The following is a 20333-nucleotide window of genomic DNA, read 5'->3' on the forward strand; positions in this document are numbered from 1 at the left end:
CTCCTCCACTTGGCTAGTACTCTAACCAATGAAACTAATACTTCCTTTGCCTACATCCATATGCTGCACAAGTGAGCATGTTTAATATAAGTGAGATTAAATAAAAATGCTACCAACAGTAAAGAACAACAAGGATGTAGCAGCTCATAGGTTTGCTTTCTTTATTTTGAGTGTAGTAGATGACGTCTGTGCAGGGAAGGAAGAAACATAGACTAACTTAATTGGTTTCAACTTTTTTGACATCATCCCGTTTCCTGTTTTCTTTAACCTTCTTGACGCTTCACACAGTATCTGGCAGTGGAGGGATTTTGTGTTGCTGTTACTGAGGGAAAGGATGTCCATGCATTCTATCACAATTGTACCAAGGATAATGAAAAGAAAACTAGGCAAAAGGAAAAATGGGAGGGGAGAGCAAGGCAATCAAATTCTCAGAGATGGGCATAACTCTCAGTAAAGAGCATAAATCCTTTGAATATTTAGCTCATAATTGGTACTTTATGCTGGGTTTCCTGCATTTATTTGAGTTCAACTTTGTTTATTCAACTTCAGTTTTTCTCTCTGTTTTTTAAGAGGCATAATACAAAACTTGTAAATTGATTAAAGTGTCTTAAGTTTCTGTAAAAAGGTATCAGCGTATATATTTGCATTGTATTTATTAACCTGTTTTTCTGTGCATTCAGATTCAGTACTGTACCAGCACTGTCACTGAATTCACCTCAGTATTTTTTGCTGCCTGTTGTATGAAATCCCACTTCATAGTACACAAATGCCAACATCTTGCCATGCTAATATAAGCTTAAAGTGTAAAAAAAAAAAAATACTTCTATGTTTGTATTAGTGTTTGCTCTTGGCTGCCACTTGGCAGTACAGTGTAAAAGGTCAGAGAAGTTCCTGTTTGGTTGTTTCCTTTATAGGAGAGTCGGAGCCTAGGTGCATTCCCCTCGGAAGATGTGCTAATCCCAATGAGAAGCAGCCACCAGTGTCCCCTAGGCTTGTCTTTTCCAAGAATGTCTAGTTGCACCTTCTCTGCTGTGGGATGGTATGACCTGCCTACCTTCTGGCGCCTATTTTACAAAAGTCTGCTCCCCCAGACGTCAAAACCTAGCTACGCCTCTGATTAGCATGTGGCCATTAATTGAGAAAATGGGAAATGCGGCCATTTTACAGCTGCACTAAAAGTGGCCTCAGAATGTGGAAATACCTAACTAAGCTGTACTAGCGTTTTCAGCGTGTGCTAAAATTAGTGCATTCTAGAGTCACCCATATGTTCCTATGGGCGACAGCGTTTAGCACATGCTAATCATTAGAGTGCTCTAAAAATGCTAACGCGCCTTTAGTACTGCTTAGTAAACAGGGCCCCTAGTGTAGCCGAATGTAACTCACCTTGAACTACTACTGAAAGGTGTGAGCTAGATACAGATAAAGGGACCTTTTACTAAGCTGCGCTAAAAAGTGGCCCATTTTGTAGGAGATAAGGGCTCACATACTAATCAGGAAGCACCTGGTAATGTAGATGCACTAACTGATTAAACGCAGAAATGCCCACTCTCTGCCCATGACATGCCCCCTTCATTGAAAAAAATGTTAGAAATTCTTTTGTGTGGGCAAATGTGAAACTTACCACAGCCCCTTTAAGCTGCATTAGGCTTGTAAAAAGGCCCCTAAAAGTCTATATCCTAAAAGATCAACATCGGGAGTTACAACTGTTACCAAGGACATCTAGATTTTGGGGAAACAGCTGCTATTGAGCAGCACTCCACTGGAGGGATTAGGGGGGAGGGTCGGCCCTTTAATCCCCCAGTGGTTCTATTCCCCCAAATGCCAAACTGGCAAAAGAAACGTCACAGTGACAGTGTTAGGATAATAACCTGTTATTTTGTTACTGCATAACATAACAGGTTATGTGCCAGCACATAGCTGGTTGTGTAGTAGTTTCAACCTGTCGATTTTTTATATACATTAATTTTTCTAAAATGGGTGTTTGTGCTGCGTACACCTGCGTTTTAGAACAGGCTCTGATGAAACTTGAAACGCACTAACCTGTATGGCTCAATTCCTACTTCTATGACCTCTCTGAAATGGGGCTACTTATATATATAGTGGATAGCACAGACGTCTAGTGGGTCTACTAAAGCAGTGTTTCCCAATCCAGTCCTGGAGTACCCCTTGCCAGTCAGTTTTTCGGGATATCCACAATGAATATGCATGAACTTGATTTGCATATACTGCTTCCTGACTGGCAAGGGGTACTCCAGGACCAGACTTGGGAAACACTGTACTAGACTTTGACTTGTCAATACCAAGGGGGGCCTGGCGCCAGGGTCTCTCTCTCTCTCTCTCCTGCCCCTGATGGGACCCGAGTGATCGTGTCCCGACAGGAGCAGGAGAGAGAACACTCTGGCACCAGGCCCCCTTTGGAAGCTGGGGAGGACCCGGAGCTTCCTCCAGCGCTGTTCTTCTGCCCATTGCTGAGCAGTTGCTTTTCCGAGCATGCCCTGAGAGGAAAAGCAGCCACAGGGGCAGGCAATCAGCGATGGAGGAAGAAGACGTCTTCTGCTGGCGGAGCCTGGAATCTCCGCCAGCCAAGATATTTCAGCAGTGGCAGCGATTGGGGGGGGGGGGGGGGGCAGCAGCCCTGCCCCGGGCCCAGTTCAGTCTCTTGGCAGCCAGGGTCAATAACCCCACAGATTCTGCAACAAGGTGAAAGCTCTTCTGACCAGTGACATAATTGTTCCAATACTAGCAGGAGCAGGGGCGTAGCCAGACACCCAATTTTGGGTGGGCCTGGGCCCAAGATGGGTGGGCAGAAGTACTCCGCAAGTGATTTGGTCTCTCCCTCTCTCACCTGCATGCCATATGGTCCTTCAAACATCAGCCCCTCCCCTGCATACCTTTTAAATAGCAGATTTTCACCGACAGCGAGCAGCAACTAATACACACTGCTCATGTTGGCCTCACAGCCTTCCCTCTGATGTAACTTCCTGTTTCCGCATAGGCAGGAATACATCAGCGGGAAGGCTGTGGGGCTGGTGCGAGCAGTATGTATCAGTCGCTGCTCACTGCAGGCATCTGGTATTTACAAGGTATGCAGGAGGGACAGTTGTTGGGAGTTTTCGGCTGGTGGAGCTTGGGAAATCCCTGCCAGCCACATCATAGATATGCTGCTACTGGGTGGGCCTGGGCCCACCCAAGCCCACCCTTGGCTATGCCACTGAGCAGGAGAGGCCTTCATAAAGCATCATGGTGTTTTAGGAATGGCTCTCTTCTGCCGCTGGAAGGAGAGACTACTGTTAGTTCCGCTGTTGGCAGGGTTGGGTGTAGTTGTGGTACTTAATTGGTGTTAACAAGCACTTAATTGGAGTTGCACACAGATCTCCTCTGCATTCTATTCTATAACATGTTGCCTAATTTTTTTCCATGTATAACCCAAAAAGGAGCCTGGCATGAGAGGGGTATAGGCAGGTCATGGGCGTTCCCAAAAGTTAGGCACCTTGTTATAGAATAATGCCTATCTGCACCTAACTTTGGATGCTAGACTTATACCTGATAGAACCATGCATAAGTCCAGCACTCAAAGGTAAGTGCAACCAGTAGTGCAGCCAGACAGCTGATTTAGGGTAGGCTGGAAATCAAAGTGGGTATGCCAAAAATTTCATTCCGCCCCCTCCCCCCAACTAAAGCAAAACCCAAATTTAATTTCCATCTCTCTTCCCCTGTTGGCACCCCCCTCCCAAAGTAAATGAAGTACCTAAGCTGGCAGGGATCCCCAAGCCCTGCCAGCTAAAGATCTCTTCCCCACCAAATGAACTTACATCTTGGGCAGCTTCCGACACTGCTGCCAGCCGCCAGCCTCCATGTATGCTCAGGTTCGCGTATGCATGAAAACTGAACATGCATGCAGTGAGGGAAGGGGGCTGTGGCTGGCAACAGCAGCTCAGGAACAGTGCTGGCAGCTGCCCAAAATGTAAGTTATTTTGGTGGGCAGAAGGTCTTTGGCTGGCAGGGTTTGAAGATCCCCGCTAGCCACACTAAGGGAGATGAAATTTCGGGTCTCGGCCCATCCATGACTACGCCAACCTGTGTGCTATTTTAGTATTCTATAAAGGTCTGACACCCTTTATAGGCTACGGGCTTCGCGTAGATCTTCCAGTACCTAACTTGCAGCACTGTAACTGTTATGATGATAATTTTACTTTTCTGCCTCTGCTCTTATCATATTTATTTTTTTCTAAAGACTTTGTTTTAAGTAAATCTATTGGTTCAGAACACAAGTTCTGGCCTGGACAGAGTTATGGAGTGCAGTGGCGAGTGGAAACAGTGGATTTGTATTATTATTATTATTTTATTTATTTGGATTTTGCTCACACCTTTTTCAGTAGTAGCTCAAGGTGAGTTACATTCAGGTACTCTGGATATTTCTCTGTCCCAGGAGGGCTCACAATCTAATTTTTGTACCTGAGGCAACAGCCACCCAGTGAATACTGGTCCCAACACTGATTCACCAGCAAACTTGATATATTTTACTAAAGTAACCTGCGTAATGCTTATGTGGATAAAGTAAGGTTATACGTCATATATAGATGTTTTTATGTTTTGATTATGTATATAGTGTATGACGGTTCCTCATCAATACTAGATTGTGCAGGTTATAAGTTTTTAAATAAATAAAAATAAATCAATAAAACAGATACACATACACACATATTATATATTGATGCTGTACAAAATTAGGTGGGTGTAGGTCATGATATCTTGTATTGGATTAACAAAGGGGGTATTTTACTAATTTGCGCTAGCATTTTTAGCTCACGCTAATAATCAGCTGGTGCTAAACACTGAGACACCCATTATATTCCTATGGGCATGTCAGTATTTACTCCCAGATTCTATAGAGTGCACCTAGAGATCCATGCTGAAATCGGCACGGATTCTATAACAATGCACGTAACAAGCTAATAAGCACCGACAACAGCACTTAACAAGCAATAATGAGCACTAATTGGCACTGATTAAAATCTAGGTGCACAAGTCATTATGGGCCAGATTCTGTATATGGCGCCTAAAAAATCCATGTGAAACATGTTTTCAACTAAGCATATTCTATAAGATTTATGCGCGGTATTTAGAGCACGCTTAGTTGATATCATAGCACCTAAATCTACGCACACCCATTTATACCAATGAAAACCTGGTGTAAATCCTGGCACGTAGATTTATGTGTACTGGCCCATATTCTATAGCTATGCGCATAAATTTTGGAACACCCACAAACTACCCATTTCCCTACCCATAACCATGTCCCTTTTGAACTGCGTGCATTCATTTTGAATTGTGCACTTTAGAATTTAGGCACAGTTCATTACAGAAAGCACTTAGCGACTTGTGCATGTAAATTGTAATTATTTGCCAATTAGTGCTCATTATTTCTTGTTAAGTGCTGTTAAAAATGCTGATTGGCTTGTTATGCCAATTAAGCTACATGTCTAGTTATAGAATGCGCATGGATTTTGGCACTGATCTCTTGGCGTGCTATATAGAATCCGAGAGTAAGCGTATTCTGTAACAATGTGCGTCAAACATCTAATGTGCGCAGGCAAAAAGTGGCTTGGTTATGGGTGACAAAATGAGCATTTTGCAGGCATTCTGAAATTTACATTCCTAGTTACAGAATATAGCCCAGTGCACTATAATTGGCGTCTAAATCTAGGCACCGATTATAGAATACGCCTTTTTAGGCACCATATATAGAATCGCCCCCTTAGCACCAGTTGATTTTTAGCATGAGTTTAAAACGCTATCACACCATAGTAAAAGACCCCCAAAGTTATCTAAAAAGGATGTGAGGTTTCAGAACTTCCAGATCAAATCCTCAGATGTCAAAATATCAAGTTCTACAGTCATCCCATTAGACTTCATTTTGATCATTTCTTTCATAGGCTGATAGGGTAATGTGGAGGGGCATAATCGAACGGGGCCGGCTATCTATATGGGTGGCCATCTCTAAGGCCGGCCCCGTAAAGTGCCATACCCGACCGCATTATTGAAACAAGATGGCCAGACATCTTTCGTTTCGATAATATGGTCGGGGCCAGCCAAATCGCAACATTTGGGCCGGCCTTAGAGATTGCCGGTGTTAGAGATTGCCGCCATTGGTTTTTGCCGATAATGGAAACTAATGGTGGCCATCTCAAACCCGGCCAAATACAAGCCCTTTGGTCATGGGAGGAGCCAGCATTTATAGTGCAGTGGTCCCCCTCACATGCCAGGACACCAACCGGGCACCCTAGGGGGCACTGCAGTGGACTTCACAAATTGATCCCAGGTGCATAGCTCCCTTACCTTGTGTGCTGAGCCCCCCCCAAAACCCCCCAAACCCACTACCCACAACTGTACAACACTACCATAGCCCTTAAAGGGTAAAGGGGGGCACCTAGATGTGGATACAGTGGGTTTCTGGTGGGTTTTGGAGGACTCCCATTTACCACCACAAGTGTAACAGGTAGGGAGGGTGGGCCTGGGTCCGCCTGCCTGAAGTGCATTGCAGTACCCACTAAAAACTGCTCCAGGGACCTGCAAAGTGCTGTGATGGAGCTGGGTATGACATTTGAGGCTGGCATAGAGGCTGGCACAAAAATGTTAAAACAATTTTTTTTTGGATGGGAGGGGGTTGGTGACCACTGGGGGAGTAAGGGGATGTGATCCCCGATTCCCTCTGGTGGTCATCTGGTCAGTTGGGGCACTTTATTGAGGCTTGGTCCTAAAAATAAATGGACCAAGTAAAGCCGGCCAAATGCTCGTCAGAGCCGGCCTTCTTTTTTCATTGACCGAAGCCGGCCATCTCTTAACCAAGCCCCGTCCCGCCTTCAGTACCCTGCCGACATGCCCCCTTTAACTTTGGCCGGCCCTGCGATGGAAAGCAGTTGAAGCTGGCCAAAATTGGCTTTCGATTATACCGATTTGGCCGGCTTTAGGAGATGGCCGGCCATCTCCCAATTTGTGTCGGAAGATGGCTGGCCTTCTCCTTTGCAAATAAGCAGGATAGCCACAATGGTTAGAGCCATAGATCAGCAGTTTTGGAGACCTTAGTTCAAATCCCTATCCACCACTTCGTGCCACTCTCAGCAAATTTCTTACCTGTGCTTATACATCAAACTTTAGCTTATTAATCCAGGAACAATAAACCCTGCATATCATTTTGTTCAGTGCAATATGAGATGGGGACTTTTTCAATGTAAATATTATGCACAATTACATTATTTTTTTAAATCTTTATTTTTATTAATTTTAACATTGTACAAAGTACCCAAGTAAAACACAAAATTCTTACATCTTAGCACTTAACAAATTCCGCTATAAACCTCAACTACAGGGGAATGTGAACCACTCAACTTATATTTTTAAAAGAGAATAGCCCCTTTCTCTGTTCTAGCTAACATCTCGGCATGCGTATTAAGTTCTTGGCAGTGACTAATTTATAAATACAGGTTTTCTTCATTTATTTCATTTCATTATAATTTATAGAAACACCCAAATAATATAATTTGCTCTGAGACCTCCCTTTAGCATCTTAAACTGGCCTTTAATTGAACCATTATGCATGGATAAAATGTTCACATTTATAAACAGAGCGCTTATAACAAAATACCCATTTTGGATTTTGCCTGCCATATTTTACATGCAGACTGTAGCTTAATTTAGCAGTCATATGCTGGCACATGCTCACCAACCCTTTTTGTCTGCAGAAGCAACAGCACCCTCATCCACTAAGAAGCTGCCTCCTGTAATGAATACTTTCCCCCACTAAAACAATAATGTTGTTTGGCAAGTAGTGAGCTCAGTGAAGTAAACTGAGAACACGGAAAATCATTTCTGACAAAAATCAGGAAAAGCCCATCATGTTTTTTCCAGCGTTCCTGTAAATATCCTTTTTAAGCACCTATCTCTTTGTTGTGTACTGGGCTGCAGGAAGGCAGTCAGTGAGTGGGTTAAAAGCAAATCCTCCTTTTCAGATGTTCCCTTTCAGCAATGGAATTAACCTCAAGCACAGGATAAGCAGAAGGAAAACAGACAGCAAATAAGCAGTTATGGAATAACATAGGCTGTACTTTCAAAGGCATCAAGAAAAAAAACACGGGCAACCGTAGCTGCACTGATCCAGCCCATTCCTTAAACAAGTATGAAAACAATGAACTAGAGCTTTTATTCAATACTTTAATTTATTGTATTTTATATTAATTGTATATTTAGATTACACTTTACAAGGCATATGACCCATACATGTACTGCCACCTCCAATGAAGCTGTCCACCCACATATCCTTAATTTGGTCCTGATCCATATATTTCAGTAGAAGACAAAGTGAGGTAAAAAAAAAAAAAAGTAGAGTCCAAGGATAAACTAATCACTTATGTTTATTTAAAATGCAGATAAAACCAGTCATTAAGATGTACAAGTTGCACCTGGAGAAGTGAACTCGACACAGCCATGTTTCAGCTGAAGTGCCTGCATCAGGAGTCCATTGCGCTAGAATTCTGTAAACCCAGTGTTTATTGTGTGAACCTCAAGTAGATCATTAAATTCCAAATAATCCCACAATTGCAAATATTAAAAACTTTCTATTTATTTTTAATAGAAGCACAACAAAGGTTTTTAAAAATATAATTATACTTTATTAAACTGAATCAGCTAAAAATGCTGTTAGAAGAATTGTCCCAACTACAAAAATAACAATAGCACTCCTCTGAAAGAACCTAATTTTGCAATTTATTAAAATCTAAGATTAAAATGTCCTAATTATACTTTAAAGGTGTTATCTCTGCTGGGCCCACTCTACCCAGGCTTTCAATACATTTTGTCACAAACCTGTTGGTGGAATTTTTTCACTTCATCCTTTCTATATAGTTTCTTTTAATGTCTTTGCAATGATTTTTAGGATTTTTGTAATCATGAATAATATTATATACTGCTCATCCAGATAAAGATGTCAGTTATTCTCATATTTAAGTGTTATATTTCCCTCACCCTCACCTACATTTGTAGGTAGTTTGCTTTCACAAGATGGCAAGTTCATTTTCAAATGAAAACATCTTTTGAAAATTTGACTGTCATGCTGATTGTGCGTACAATGTATGTGTATGGGAACGGGCACAATCGTATGCACCAGGAATGATGCACAAATTGATTATACAGGCTCCTCAGGAAATTTCTTTGCCTGAGCTAATTCTGTCCATTATTTTGGCTGTTTAAAAGTACACTAACTGAAAATGCGCATGTTGTCATTTTACTATACAATGGGGAATAATCAGGATTTTACCCAAATAAATCACTGATTTGATTGTCCGCATGAGACAATAACCAATATTTATTTTGCATGAAAGGAAATAATACTCATTAAATTCCAAATTTTCAATGTGATTGAAAATTTACAGGAAATGAGTTGATTTTGGATTCCAAACTTGAAAATTCTCTAATTCCAAAAGGTAGAGAATTTTCAAGTTTGGAACCCAATATCATTTCATTTCCTGTAAATTTTCAATCACATTACATCGTTGTATGTGTATGCTTATCCTTTCAGGATTTTCATTCACCCAAATGCAAGACATAGAATAATTTGTTCCCAACGCTTACTCTTATTTCTGCAAATAATAATCACATCCTCTGGCATTTGCTTTAGATTTGGTCCTCACTCAGGTCTGAGCAATACATTTCCACCAGTTACTTGATCCTCATTACCCCATTTCAGATGGGCAGGGTACGCTCCTGACACGAGCATCCACAACTGAACACACCAACAAGCTGATTCTATCTAGGTTGTCCAAAGTTGGGTGTTCAGGGTAGAAGCACACATAAATTACCAATCTGCACTATAAAGGGCCCTGCGCTAGTGGTGGGGGCTGTTTTTGCCACGCACCGAGGCCTCCTTTTACCGCAGTGGGTAAAAAGGCTGAAAATAGACATGGCCATGCGGTAAGATTTCACTTACCGCATGGCCATGAGGGGGGAGCACTTAACGCCACCCATTGAGGTGGCAGTAAGGGCTCCCTGTTTTCCCTAGTGCGGGAAATGGTGCACACTGGGGCTGGAACTACTGCCAGTGCCCGTGTTGGGCCGGCGGTAGCTCCAGATTAGCCTGCGGTAATACGACCGCTTTGTAAAAGGGCCCCTTAACAAGGTGTTGACGATCAATAATTGAAGTTAATTGGCAATAATTTGCATTTGTGCACACATGTGCCCTAGTTGCTCTCTTATAAGGAGTGCAAGAGTGGCCTAGTGGTTAGAGCACTGGTCTTGACATCCTGAGGTGGCCACTTCAAATCCCACTGCTGCTCCTTGTGATCTTGGGCAAGCCACTTAACCCTCCATTGCCTCAGGTACAAACTTAGATTGTGAGCCCTCCTGGGACAGAGAAATATCCATTGTACCTGAATGTAACTCACCTTGAGCTACTAATGAAAAAGGTGTGAGCAAAATCCAAATAAATAAAATAATAACCATGCCTAAGTGTCACAGTGTGCAATTCATAAGTGGCATGGCTATGAGAGAGCACTGGCTGATCAAGGGGTGTTCCCAATAGTTAGGCATGATGTTATGGAATACTGTCACTTATGTGTCCAACTGCCAGAGGTTAGGCACCAGCATTTACACCAAATTTCATCATGGAGTGCCCTTTATGGAATTTTTTTATTTTATTTTAGTTACATTTGTACCCCACGCTTTCCCACTCATGGCAGGCTCAATGTGGCTTACATATATAGGTACTTATTTGTACCTGGGGCAATGGAGGGTTAAGTGACTTGCCCAGAGTCACAAGGAGCTGTGCCTGAAGTGGGAATTGAACCAAAGTCCACCACCCTAACCACTAGGCCACTCCTCCACTCCTGGTTTTGCATGGATCTTTCCGGTGCCTGTCTTTGGTCACCATCTATAGAATGCCTCTGAAAATCCTTGGTTTCCGTGTTTGATTTTATTGCCTACGTTTGTGTGTTTTATTGTTTATTTTGAAATTTGTAATCAATATTTTCTTGTCACAAAAGTAAAAATAGAAGGCCTGATATTCAGACCGCGGGAGTTAGCCAGGCTGCCTCCTGTGGTCGGTGCTGAGCCCAGATAGTCAATGCTGGGCCGTTTCCTGTGACCAGCATTGACTATCTGGTTTATTTTTGGCCGGTTTAAATAAAACCGGCCAAGCCGATATTCAGCGTTGGCCAGTTAAGTTTAAACCGGCCAAAGATATACCTGCTATTTCAGAGGCCTAATTTGGCCGCCAAACGTAGCAGGCGATGTGCTAAATATTAGCAAATAGCTAGTTATATTGCACAATATAACCGCTTATCCGCTAAGTGCTAACCTGCAATATTCAACATGAGATAACCTGCTATCTCCCGCTGAATAATACCAGATAGCTGGTTAAGGGGCCCTTTTACTAAGCCGCGTAAGGCTCTACGTGTGCCAAACATGTGCCAAAATGGAGTTACCGGCCAGCTACCGCGTGGCTCTTGCGGTAATTTCATTGTGGGCACGCGGCCGAAAAATAATTTTTATTATCGGATGTGCACTAAGTGGCATTTGGCATGCGTAGGTCATTACCACCTGGTTATCGCGCGAGACTTTGCCGCATGTTCATTTTTGGCAAAAAATTTTAAAAGGCCTTTTTTTACAGGTGCGCTGAAAAATGGATCGGCGCATGCCCAAAACCCTCGCTTACACTACCACAACCCATTTTTCAGTGCACCTTAGTAAAAGGACCCCTAAATGCCATATAATCGGCCAAGAGTTGTATATTGAATGGAGTATTTTTGGGCTGCTGTTCTCTGTTCCCGATATTCCTTTCTCTGCTGTCTGTTGCCCCACAGTCGGACTGCATGCTATATTTAGAATGAAGTTCTGGAGAAAGCTATATAGAAGTTACAGAAGGCTAGGGAAAACCTCAGATAATTAAAATTAAGGTCATGGATCCTGAACCTCAGCTTTGGGCCTTCACACCCCTAAGCAGCATTATCGGCAGGAAGCCCAAGGAATGAACTTACTCAAGCAGTTCAAATAGACAGGAGCTGTGAATTTATACTTGGTGCAAAACAGTAGCCTTTTAGGATTACCATACATTTCAGTTCTGTAGGTGTAGCTCTGTCATTTCAAACTGACAGATTTATGCTTTTCCCATTTTAGATAATGGTGGGAGAAGGTGTGCTGTACTGCTGTTTGTCTAAAAGAAGAAATGGGATGGGAGCAGAGGCTAACATCAACGCAGGCGGCTGCAACTTCAACTCTTTCCTCAGAAGAGCTGTCAGGTTTATAGGTAGGTTGTAGCTGACAATACATCCCATCAAATGCAATTTTCCTAATAATAGAAATACGTTTCCTCTAAATTTGAAAGTGTGATGTGCTTGTTCTAACTGTATTATCTAGTTAGCTCCACAATTTAAACTGACAATTAAAACTGCGATTTTCATATTCATTGTTTTAACTTTGTCAGCTCTGTAAACCTTGATACACTTTGCAATATTTATGGATTGGTTCTTTTATATTTAGATTTTAGATTTAATTCCTCATCTTTTCCAAATCTGAGCTCAAGATGAGTTGTGATCATTTAGGGCAGGACTTCCCAAACCTGTCCTTTGAACCCTATAGCCGGTCAGTTTTTCAGTGAATATGCATGAGATAAAGTTGCATAAATTTCTCATGTATTTTATTGTAGATAACCCTAAAACCCAACTAGCTGTGTATGCCTCTCACAGATCTGAACAGAGTTTCCCAGCTCTCTGTTGGAGGCATACCTAGCCTATTGAGTTTTCAAGGTTAACACAATGAATATGTATGATATAGATTTGCAGAAGACAAAGAACAGAATTACCACAAATAAACAGGGTCCTCGAAAGATGTAATTCTTTATTAAAACCCCTAGAAAGACTACATAGGATCATTAATAAATCATTAAAAGTCAATCAGTCCTCAGAACTTAGGTTAAATTTATAATTATTTGTACCTTCAAACAGAAAGTCAATTGATTCTGAATAAGTTACATTCATTCCAAGCTATACCTTAAACTTCTATTGCAACACTGTCAAATGGAAATGTCATCATTAAATCAATAAATTAAGGATCAATCAACTCCACAGAATTAAGTTGTCTGTTGCAGTTCGGGAACAATGGAATCCACAATTTACATCTTGCGTAGGTCTTGGGTGGGTGGAGGAGGAGGTTGGGGTGGGTGACAGTAGGTATTGGGGGTGCTGTGCCTCTTTTGTCCAGGTTGGGGCTTTGTGTAAGGGTATAGGGATTCAACAGGGGGGGGCTAGAGGGGGGTTGGAACTGGTGGGGTCAGGAGGGAGATCAGAACTCGTGGTGAAGAGAGGGTTTGGAATACATAGGGGGTTAGAAGGGGGATCGGAACTGTTGTTGGAAGGGGTAGGATGGGACTTTCGACTTGCCAGAGGAGTGGCCAGAAGTGGGGACATGAGTCTGGCGGTGCACCACCACAGTGTGTGTGGGGTTTTGAGGGTTCTACATGACCTATGCGGTACATGCAGGGTGGATGCTGGGCACATTCCTTACAAGTACCACACAGACCTTTCTAGTTACCCTTTGTTATGTTTTACAGTTAACACAGGGTAAGTGCAAACAATTACTGACCCTTCCAACAAGGGTCCCCTGGATGTTCCAGATAGCAAAGTTAGCTCCCAGAATCTACCTTTATGGACATGGACGTTCCTTCCCCTTCTGCAATGGGGAATGAATATTCATACTTTTATCCAACGCAAGTCCTTCCCCAAACACACTCAGGCCATGATTCCTTGCCAAATGTACATTCTGCTATTTTAGACGTTCACATTCTGGCTTTGAAAAACCAGGATTTGGACATCCATGTAAATGAGCACCTAAGTGGGACAGATATTGAAATAAATAAATAAGTGCTATTTTTGCAATACACCGTTTCAAAAAACAAAACTTTTAGATGCTGAATACCAAAAGCTTTTTAGTACTAGTCTGTAAGTCCCTACAACTTTTTTTTACCGCATTTAAGGATTTTTTTCTTTCCAAAAAAATGGGCTTCTTTTACAAAGCCACAGTAGTGATTCTTGTGCACCAAATGGGACTAAGCCCATAGGAACTGAATAGGCTCGTCACATTTGCCGTGCTGGGGATCCTTTTCATACTTCTGTTTCTACACTATTAATCAATGTTTGGCAAGAGATATTAATACCAGCAGAGGCCATAATGTGTCAATATAATCATTGCTTTTGGATAGGAGTTACTAATTCTACAAGTGAACTGTTCAGGGATTCCTCGTGTCTATTCTTATTCCACACTTTTACTTACTTTAATATATTCTCACAATTTGATTTGGGGGGGGGGGGGGAGGGTTGTAACACACCTCTCCCATGTTAAGATTCATAATTCAGTTGTTAACAGTGTTTTTCCCTATTAGAAATATACCATTTCTTCTCTAAGTAGAGACTAGTAGTTCTGGTAATATTCTCTTCCTTGTAATGGAAGCAAGCTATTTCCTAATTAAAACTCCTCCTTATATGGAAATTGATGGCATCCTGATGTAAATTACTATCTTTACGTAATTCTAGCTAATCATAGGATAAAAGGTACCATGCCTCGTACCCCAGATGCTAGATTCTTTCAAGATGAACTTACTATGTTTCCATTAAAAAAAAAAACTGATATCTTTCCTTTTAAAGGAATCTCTTTCTCATCTGAGTTTCTGGTATTAGACCCCTTGTAAGAGGAACAGCCCCCTAAAAGCCCCTGTCAGGTTAAAACTAAGATTTTGTACTCTGGGTTAAGATAAAACCTTTTCAGAATCAAAAGTGATCTCTGTTCCTTCACAGGACTCTTACACCAAGATTCTCCAGACTGTTTATCTAATGTATCATTTCTGTGGCAACAGGGGAGCACAAGGAATGATTTCCTATCCTTCTGTCATGGCTGAGCCAGGTCACAACACATTTTTTATTTCAAAGCTGAAAACCTAAAACAATATCTGGTTATCTTTACAGACCTCTGCACTCCTACCCCCAAAGAAGCCAGTTGGACCACCAGGGACTCCGAGGGAGACAGGTAGGCCCGAGGGGCCTACCTAGACATCGGGAGGAGGGTTTATTCCAGGGAGGGGAGAGACTTAGGAAATTACGGCAGGGAAAAGGAGGGATGGGGGTATTAGACAGACCGGGAGGGGGATCGGGAGGGTTTTAGTTTTGAAAAAAGTTTGCGAGTTCCTGCCAATATTCAGCTGGGCCCACATAAGAGAGCAATGTGGGCCTGGCTGGATATCGGTCGGTCCTGCATAAGCTGCAGCAACCTTCCCGCTAACACTTGGCCTCCAATGTTCAGTGCCAGCACACAGACATAGCCTTGCACTGAATATTAGGGGCTAATTCAGCCGGCAACGGTAAACGTTTAAAAAAATGCTGACTGCTGCCGGCTAGATATTGGGGGGAGAAGGTCTGTCGTTTTCTCATTATCTCTGTCATTGCAGCATTGCAGCAATCTCATCTAGTATTTGAATGCTACCTTCATTCCAAATATTCCACTGTTGAAAAGTATCTCCATCATTTTTATACAACAATAAGTTAATATGTTACCATAATAAATTATTATCAATTTTACCTCTGGAACAAACTGGTTCTTGTGCCAGATGATGTCTTTTTGCTGACAATCTCCATTTCAAAGTAAATTCCAGTTTATAATGGTTTAATTCAGGCTTGTCCAACCTACAGTCCGCAGGCCAAAACCTAGCCAACCAACCTCATTTTCTTGGCTCACAGAAGCTCCAAATGAAGTCCTCTCATGATATCTGTTTCTCCGCCACAACTGGTCTAACCAGGAGCTTGACCACAGCACCAGAAGTTGAAGCTGTTCCCATGGTATCAACTCTCATGAGACTTAATACTGCAAGATCAACCTCCACTTTCGGTGCCACATGGCTCAACCTCTTGGTGAAACCAGTCACAGCAGAGAAGTAGGGATTCCATTGGAGGACTTCACCCAGAGCTCCTGCGGGTCATTCACAGCATGGAAGCAAGTCTCCATTGAAGGTGAGAGGAATGAGAGAGTGAAGGCGGTGGGGTGGGGTGGGGTGTGGTGCGGTGCGGTGCGGTGCAGTGGGAGGGTACATCTAAGAGAGAGTTGCAGCTTTTGCAGAACAGAGTGTTATTTAAAAATGTACCGGTCACAGATATTTGAATAATTTCTGTATTTTATTAAAATTGTATGTAATCTGCATATTTGGAATTTGTACAAATACTTGGTGGAAATGATGTTTTAAAAGAGAAAACGCATTTGGTTTCATTTATTTCCAAATGTACAGTGTAACCCTGCATAAGGATGTCACATGTGCATCAGGGTGGATTGCACATTTCAATGCTGTAAATCAGAGAGAAAATGGGTGACAGTGTGGGGGAGGAGTATATATGAGAGAGAGAGAATGGGTGGCAGCAGGGGAGTCAATATGAGAGAGAGAGAATGGATGACATTGGGGAGTGGGTACATATGAGAGACAGAGAGAGAGAGAGAGAAATGGGTGAAAGCAGGGGGGGCATGGAAGACAAAGAGAGAGCCTTGAGTGTGCTCAAGTGCACATACGTGTGTCTTAGCCCTCCAAATGTTACAAAATATTACATCTGGCCCTCAATAAAAAAAAAAGGTTGAAAAAGCCTGGTCTGACTACACTATGAGATCCCAATGGGGAGCTGCTACCATCTAGTTCTCTAAAGGACAGCCCGAGAACATAAACAAGTCTCATTGATGTCTCTTACAATGTGTAGAGCTATTGCCTGATTTGATAAGGTCTAAAAACTTAAAAGGATGTTGAAAGGAAAAGAGTGTATTTGGTTTAAATACTTTGCAAATAAAGCAGCATTACTAACATAGTAACATTCATGGCTATCAGTTGCCTTTGAACTATCAATCATGTCGAGTTTTCTTTTTAATTTATATTTTAATCCTGACAGGAATTCCTGAATTTTTTTCAATACTTCCTCCACACAGGTTCTGTATCTATGTAAACTAAGGCATGATTTCACAGCTCATCACCAGAAACACGACCTAATACCTAAATAGCTAGGAAATAAAATTAGAGACCACGGTGATAGGATTAATTAGAAAGAGATGAAAAAAGAAAAGCAACCATAGAATGAAACTGAACAGAAGATGAGAGCAAAGGAGCAAGAGTAATAATAATATTTGGAGGAGCACAGGAAATACTGTTGCCTTACTATTTCTTGTTGAATTTCATAACTAATTGATAATGTGTGAATATCACATACTGATAAACTATTATATCTATGCACAGCAATTATTCAAACATCGATGCCATTCATCAAGACTATTCAGGAACTATAATTGTAATCAATATAACTCCTGGACATCCATTCTTTGTAAAGTTTAAAATGTAGAGCTCTGTGTTCATATAAATTCCCCAGATTCTGTAAAGGTTGCCCAAATTCAGCACAGATCCAAGATCCACATAAAAATTAATTAGTTAATGGGTCATTAGCAATCAATTATTGACATTAATTGCCACTAATTTGGACTTACCCATGGATCTGCTTATGTGGTATTCTATAATACTATGTGCTCAAAGTGTCTCAAGTGCAACCCAAAAGGGACTGTGGCCATGGGAGGAGTAGGAGGGGGTCCAGGCATTCCAAACCTTTCAGTACAGTGTTATAGAATATCGAGGTTAGGTACCCAACTTGAACGCCAGAATTCACACCATGTTTCAGGGGGAGTAAGTCCTTACACCCATAGTTGGACACAGGAATCCATGCTAAGCGCTATTCTATAAAGAGCAGTCAGCCCGGAGTCCCCTTTATAGAATAACATTTAGCGTGAATTTTTCATGGTGCCTAATTTTGAGCCCCATTTACTGAATCTGGCCCAAAAATTCTTTAAAAGTTACAGGTGCTAACATTCATCAGCCTGGCTAACTTCCGCAATTGGCAGTGAGGCCGGATATTCAGTTCCAGGCCATTTCCAGTGACCGGCATTGAATATCCAGTTAAATTTTGGCCAGTCTAAGCGTAACCAGTGAAGCCAATATTCAGCGCTGATCGGTTAAGTTTAAACTGGCCAAAGATAGGCCTTTCTATTTCAGTGGCCCAATTTGGCCGCCAAACTTAGAGGTATGTTTACTAAGGCGTGTTAGCATTTTTAACGTGCTTATAAAGTTAATGCACGTTAAACGCTAACACGCCAATACATTCCTATAGGCATGTTAGCGTTTAATGCGTGTTAGCATTTAATGTGCGTTAAAAATGCAAACACGCCTATAGCACGCCTTTGTAAACCCAGCTGTTAGCTGGCAATATGGTGAATATTAGCAGGCAGCCGTTTATATCACCCGATATAACCAGTTAGCCACTAACTGCCAGATTTTATATTCGCGCCTTAATTTCCACATGGAAATCGAAGCGTATTCTATAACAATGCATATAAGTTAATTGGTTAACTAGCTAATCAGCGCTATCAATTGGATGTTAACAAGCAATTATCAGCACTAAGATTGGCATTAAGATTGGCATTAAGATTTACACGCAGAACTCGTTAAGTGTATTCTGTAATGTGGTGACCATAAATTCTAACTCACATAGTTGAAAAGGGGGTGTGGCCATGGGCAGGGCATGGATGTTTCTAAAATCTATGCGCGTTGCTATAGAATACACCCACACTGCGCCTAATTTAGCCACCAGGATTTACGCCAAGTAAAACATGATGTAAATGGCCGTGACAAAATTTGGTCACATGGAGAGGCACTCAGCGTAATTCTATATACATTGCAGAAGTTTAAGCCTATTCTATAAAATTTAGGTGTACTTTAGAGAATATGCCTAAGCGTATTCTTTTTCCGCACAGAATCTTCAGGCCCCATAATGTAGAAACTTGCCCTAAGCACTGACCGGGAATATTCAGCAGGAAATAGCTAGCTATCATCCTTTGAATATTCGCGGATAGCCAGTAAAACACTACTTAACCATCTAGGAGCCATTCCTGGCCTGTTAAATAGTGTTGAATATCGGTGGGGAGGGGGGGGGGGGAGCAGTATTCAAACATAACAAAAACCTTAACAATAAACATATGAAGAACAATTCTATATCTGGGCATCCAAATTTACACGCCATTTGTACACGTAAATGCACAGAATAATGCTATTGTGCAGCTAAGGGCACACTTACACGTATACCCACAGATTCTATATAGCGAGAATTAAATTGCACGCACAAATCCAGTCATATTCTGGATTTGCACATGCAACTTAATTAGTTAACAAGCTAATCAGCATTGATCATTGCCACTGAAGAAGCAATTATTGACACTAATTGGCATTAATTAGAATTTACGCACAGAACTGTCTAAGCATATTTTATAACATGCTGTGCATAAATTCTAGGGTGCATAGTTGAAAAGGGGGCATGGCCATGGGCGTGGAATGGGTAGGTCATGTGCATTTCTAAAATCTATGTGCATTGTTATAGAATACACCCATTCTATAAATGGCATGTAAATTTCTATGTACAAAATTGCGTGTTATCCTGAGATATTGGCTAATGAGACAATTATTGCCAATAATTGAATGCTAACAATCAATTATTTGCATTAATTGGCACCAAATTGAATTTGCATGCTCATCTTGCTAGACGCAAATATTACAGTGCACAACTCAAAAAGGGTGTGGCCAGGGGAGGGCATGGGCGTGTCAGGGGCGTTCACTAACGTTGTGTACCTAAATTATGCGCCAGAATTTACACCAGGTTTCAGCTGGTGTAAATCCTTGTGCTCAAAATTTGACACAGACATTGGCACTGTAAATGGTGCCCAACTTGGAGTGCCATTTATGGAATAGCGTTCTGCACAAATTCTGCATACACACACACATCCACCTTGTTATTTGGTCGTACTGCAGTTTTGGATGTCCCTATTCTGCCTTTGCAAAATCGGACATTTCAAGCATATGAACATCCATTTCAGCCTTTTGAGACATCCATATGCTTGAAAATAAGCACATTGGCATCAATTTGGCTTCCAAACCTAGGTAACCTGTTATAAAAATGCTCTCCAAGGGGCCTCATTAAAATTGTATATGGTGAATAGAGTTGATACATGGCGCTGAATTTGTAAGAGTACCTCTTCATGTAACATTTGAAGAATTGTTATTGCTGTGGCTGTTCTGTGCCTCTCATTTCTAAGGATATATAACTATCAGTGGCGTAGCCAAGGGTGGGCTTGGGTGGGCCCAGGCCCACCCATTTTGGGCTCAGGCCCACCCAGTAGCAGCATATCTATGATGTGGCTGGCAGGGATTCCCCAAGCCCCACCAGCCGAAAACT

The 20333-nt window shown here is 41.8% G+C and overlaps 1 protein-coding gene across 2 annotated transcripts in view; it reads left to right on the forward strand.

The window, feature by feature from the left end:
* The window catches only part of PLPPR4 (phospholipid phosphatase related 4), a 103239-nt gene that overhangs the window by 50349 nt on the left and 32557 nt on the right, over positions 1-20333 (forward strand). For both annotated transcript variants that reach the window (XM_030207001.1, XM_030207002.1), the window contains exon 3: positions 12166-12295. In XM_030207001.1, the coding sequence (XP_030062861.1) occupies positions 12166-12295 (130 nt within the window). The remainder of the gene's footprint in view (positions 1-12165; positions 12296-20333) is intronic.

The sequence above is a fragment of the Microcaecilia unicolor genome, chromosome 6 (assembly GCF_901765095.1).
Source record: "Microcaecilia unicolor chromosome 6, aMicUni1.1, whole genome shotgun sequence".
NCBI classification, from domain to species: Eukaryota; Metazoa; Chordata; class Amphibia; order Gymnophiona; family Siphonopidae; genus Microcaecilia; species Microcaecilia unicolor.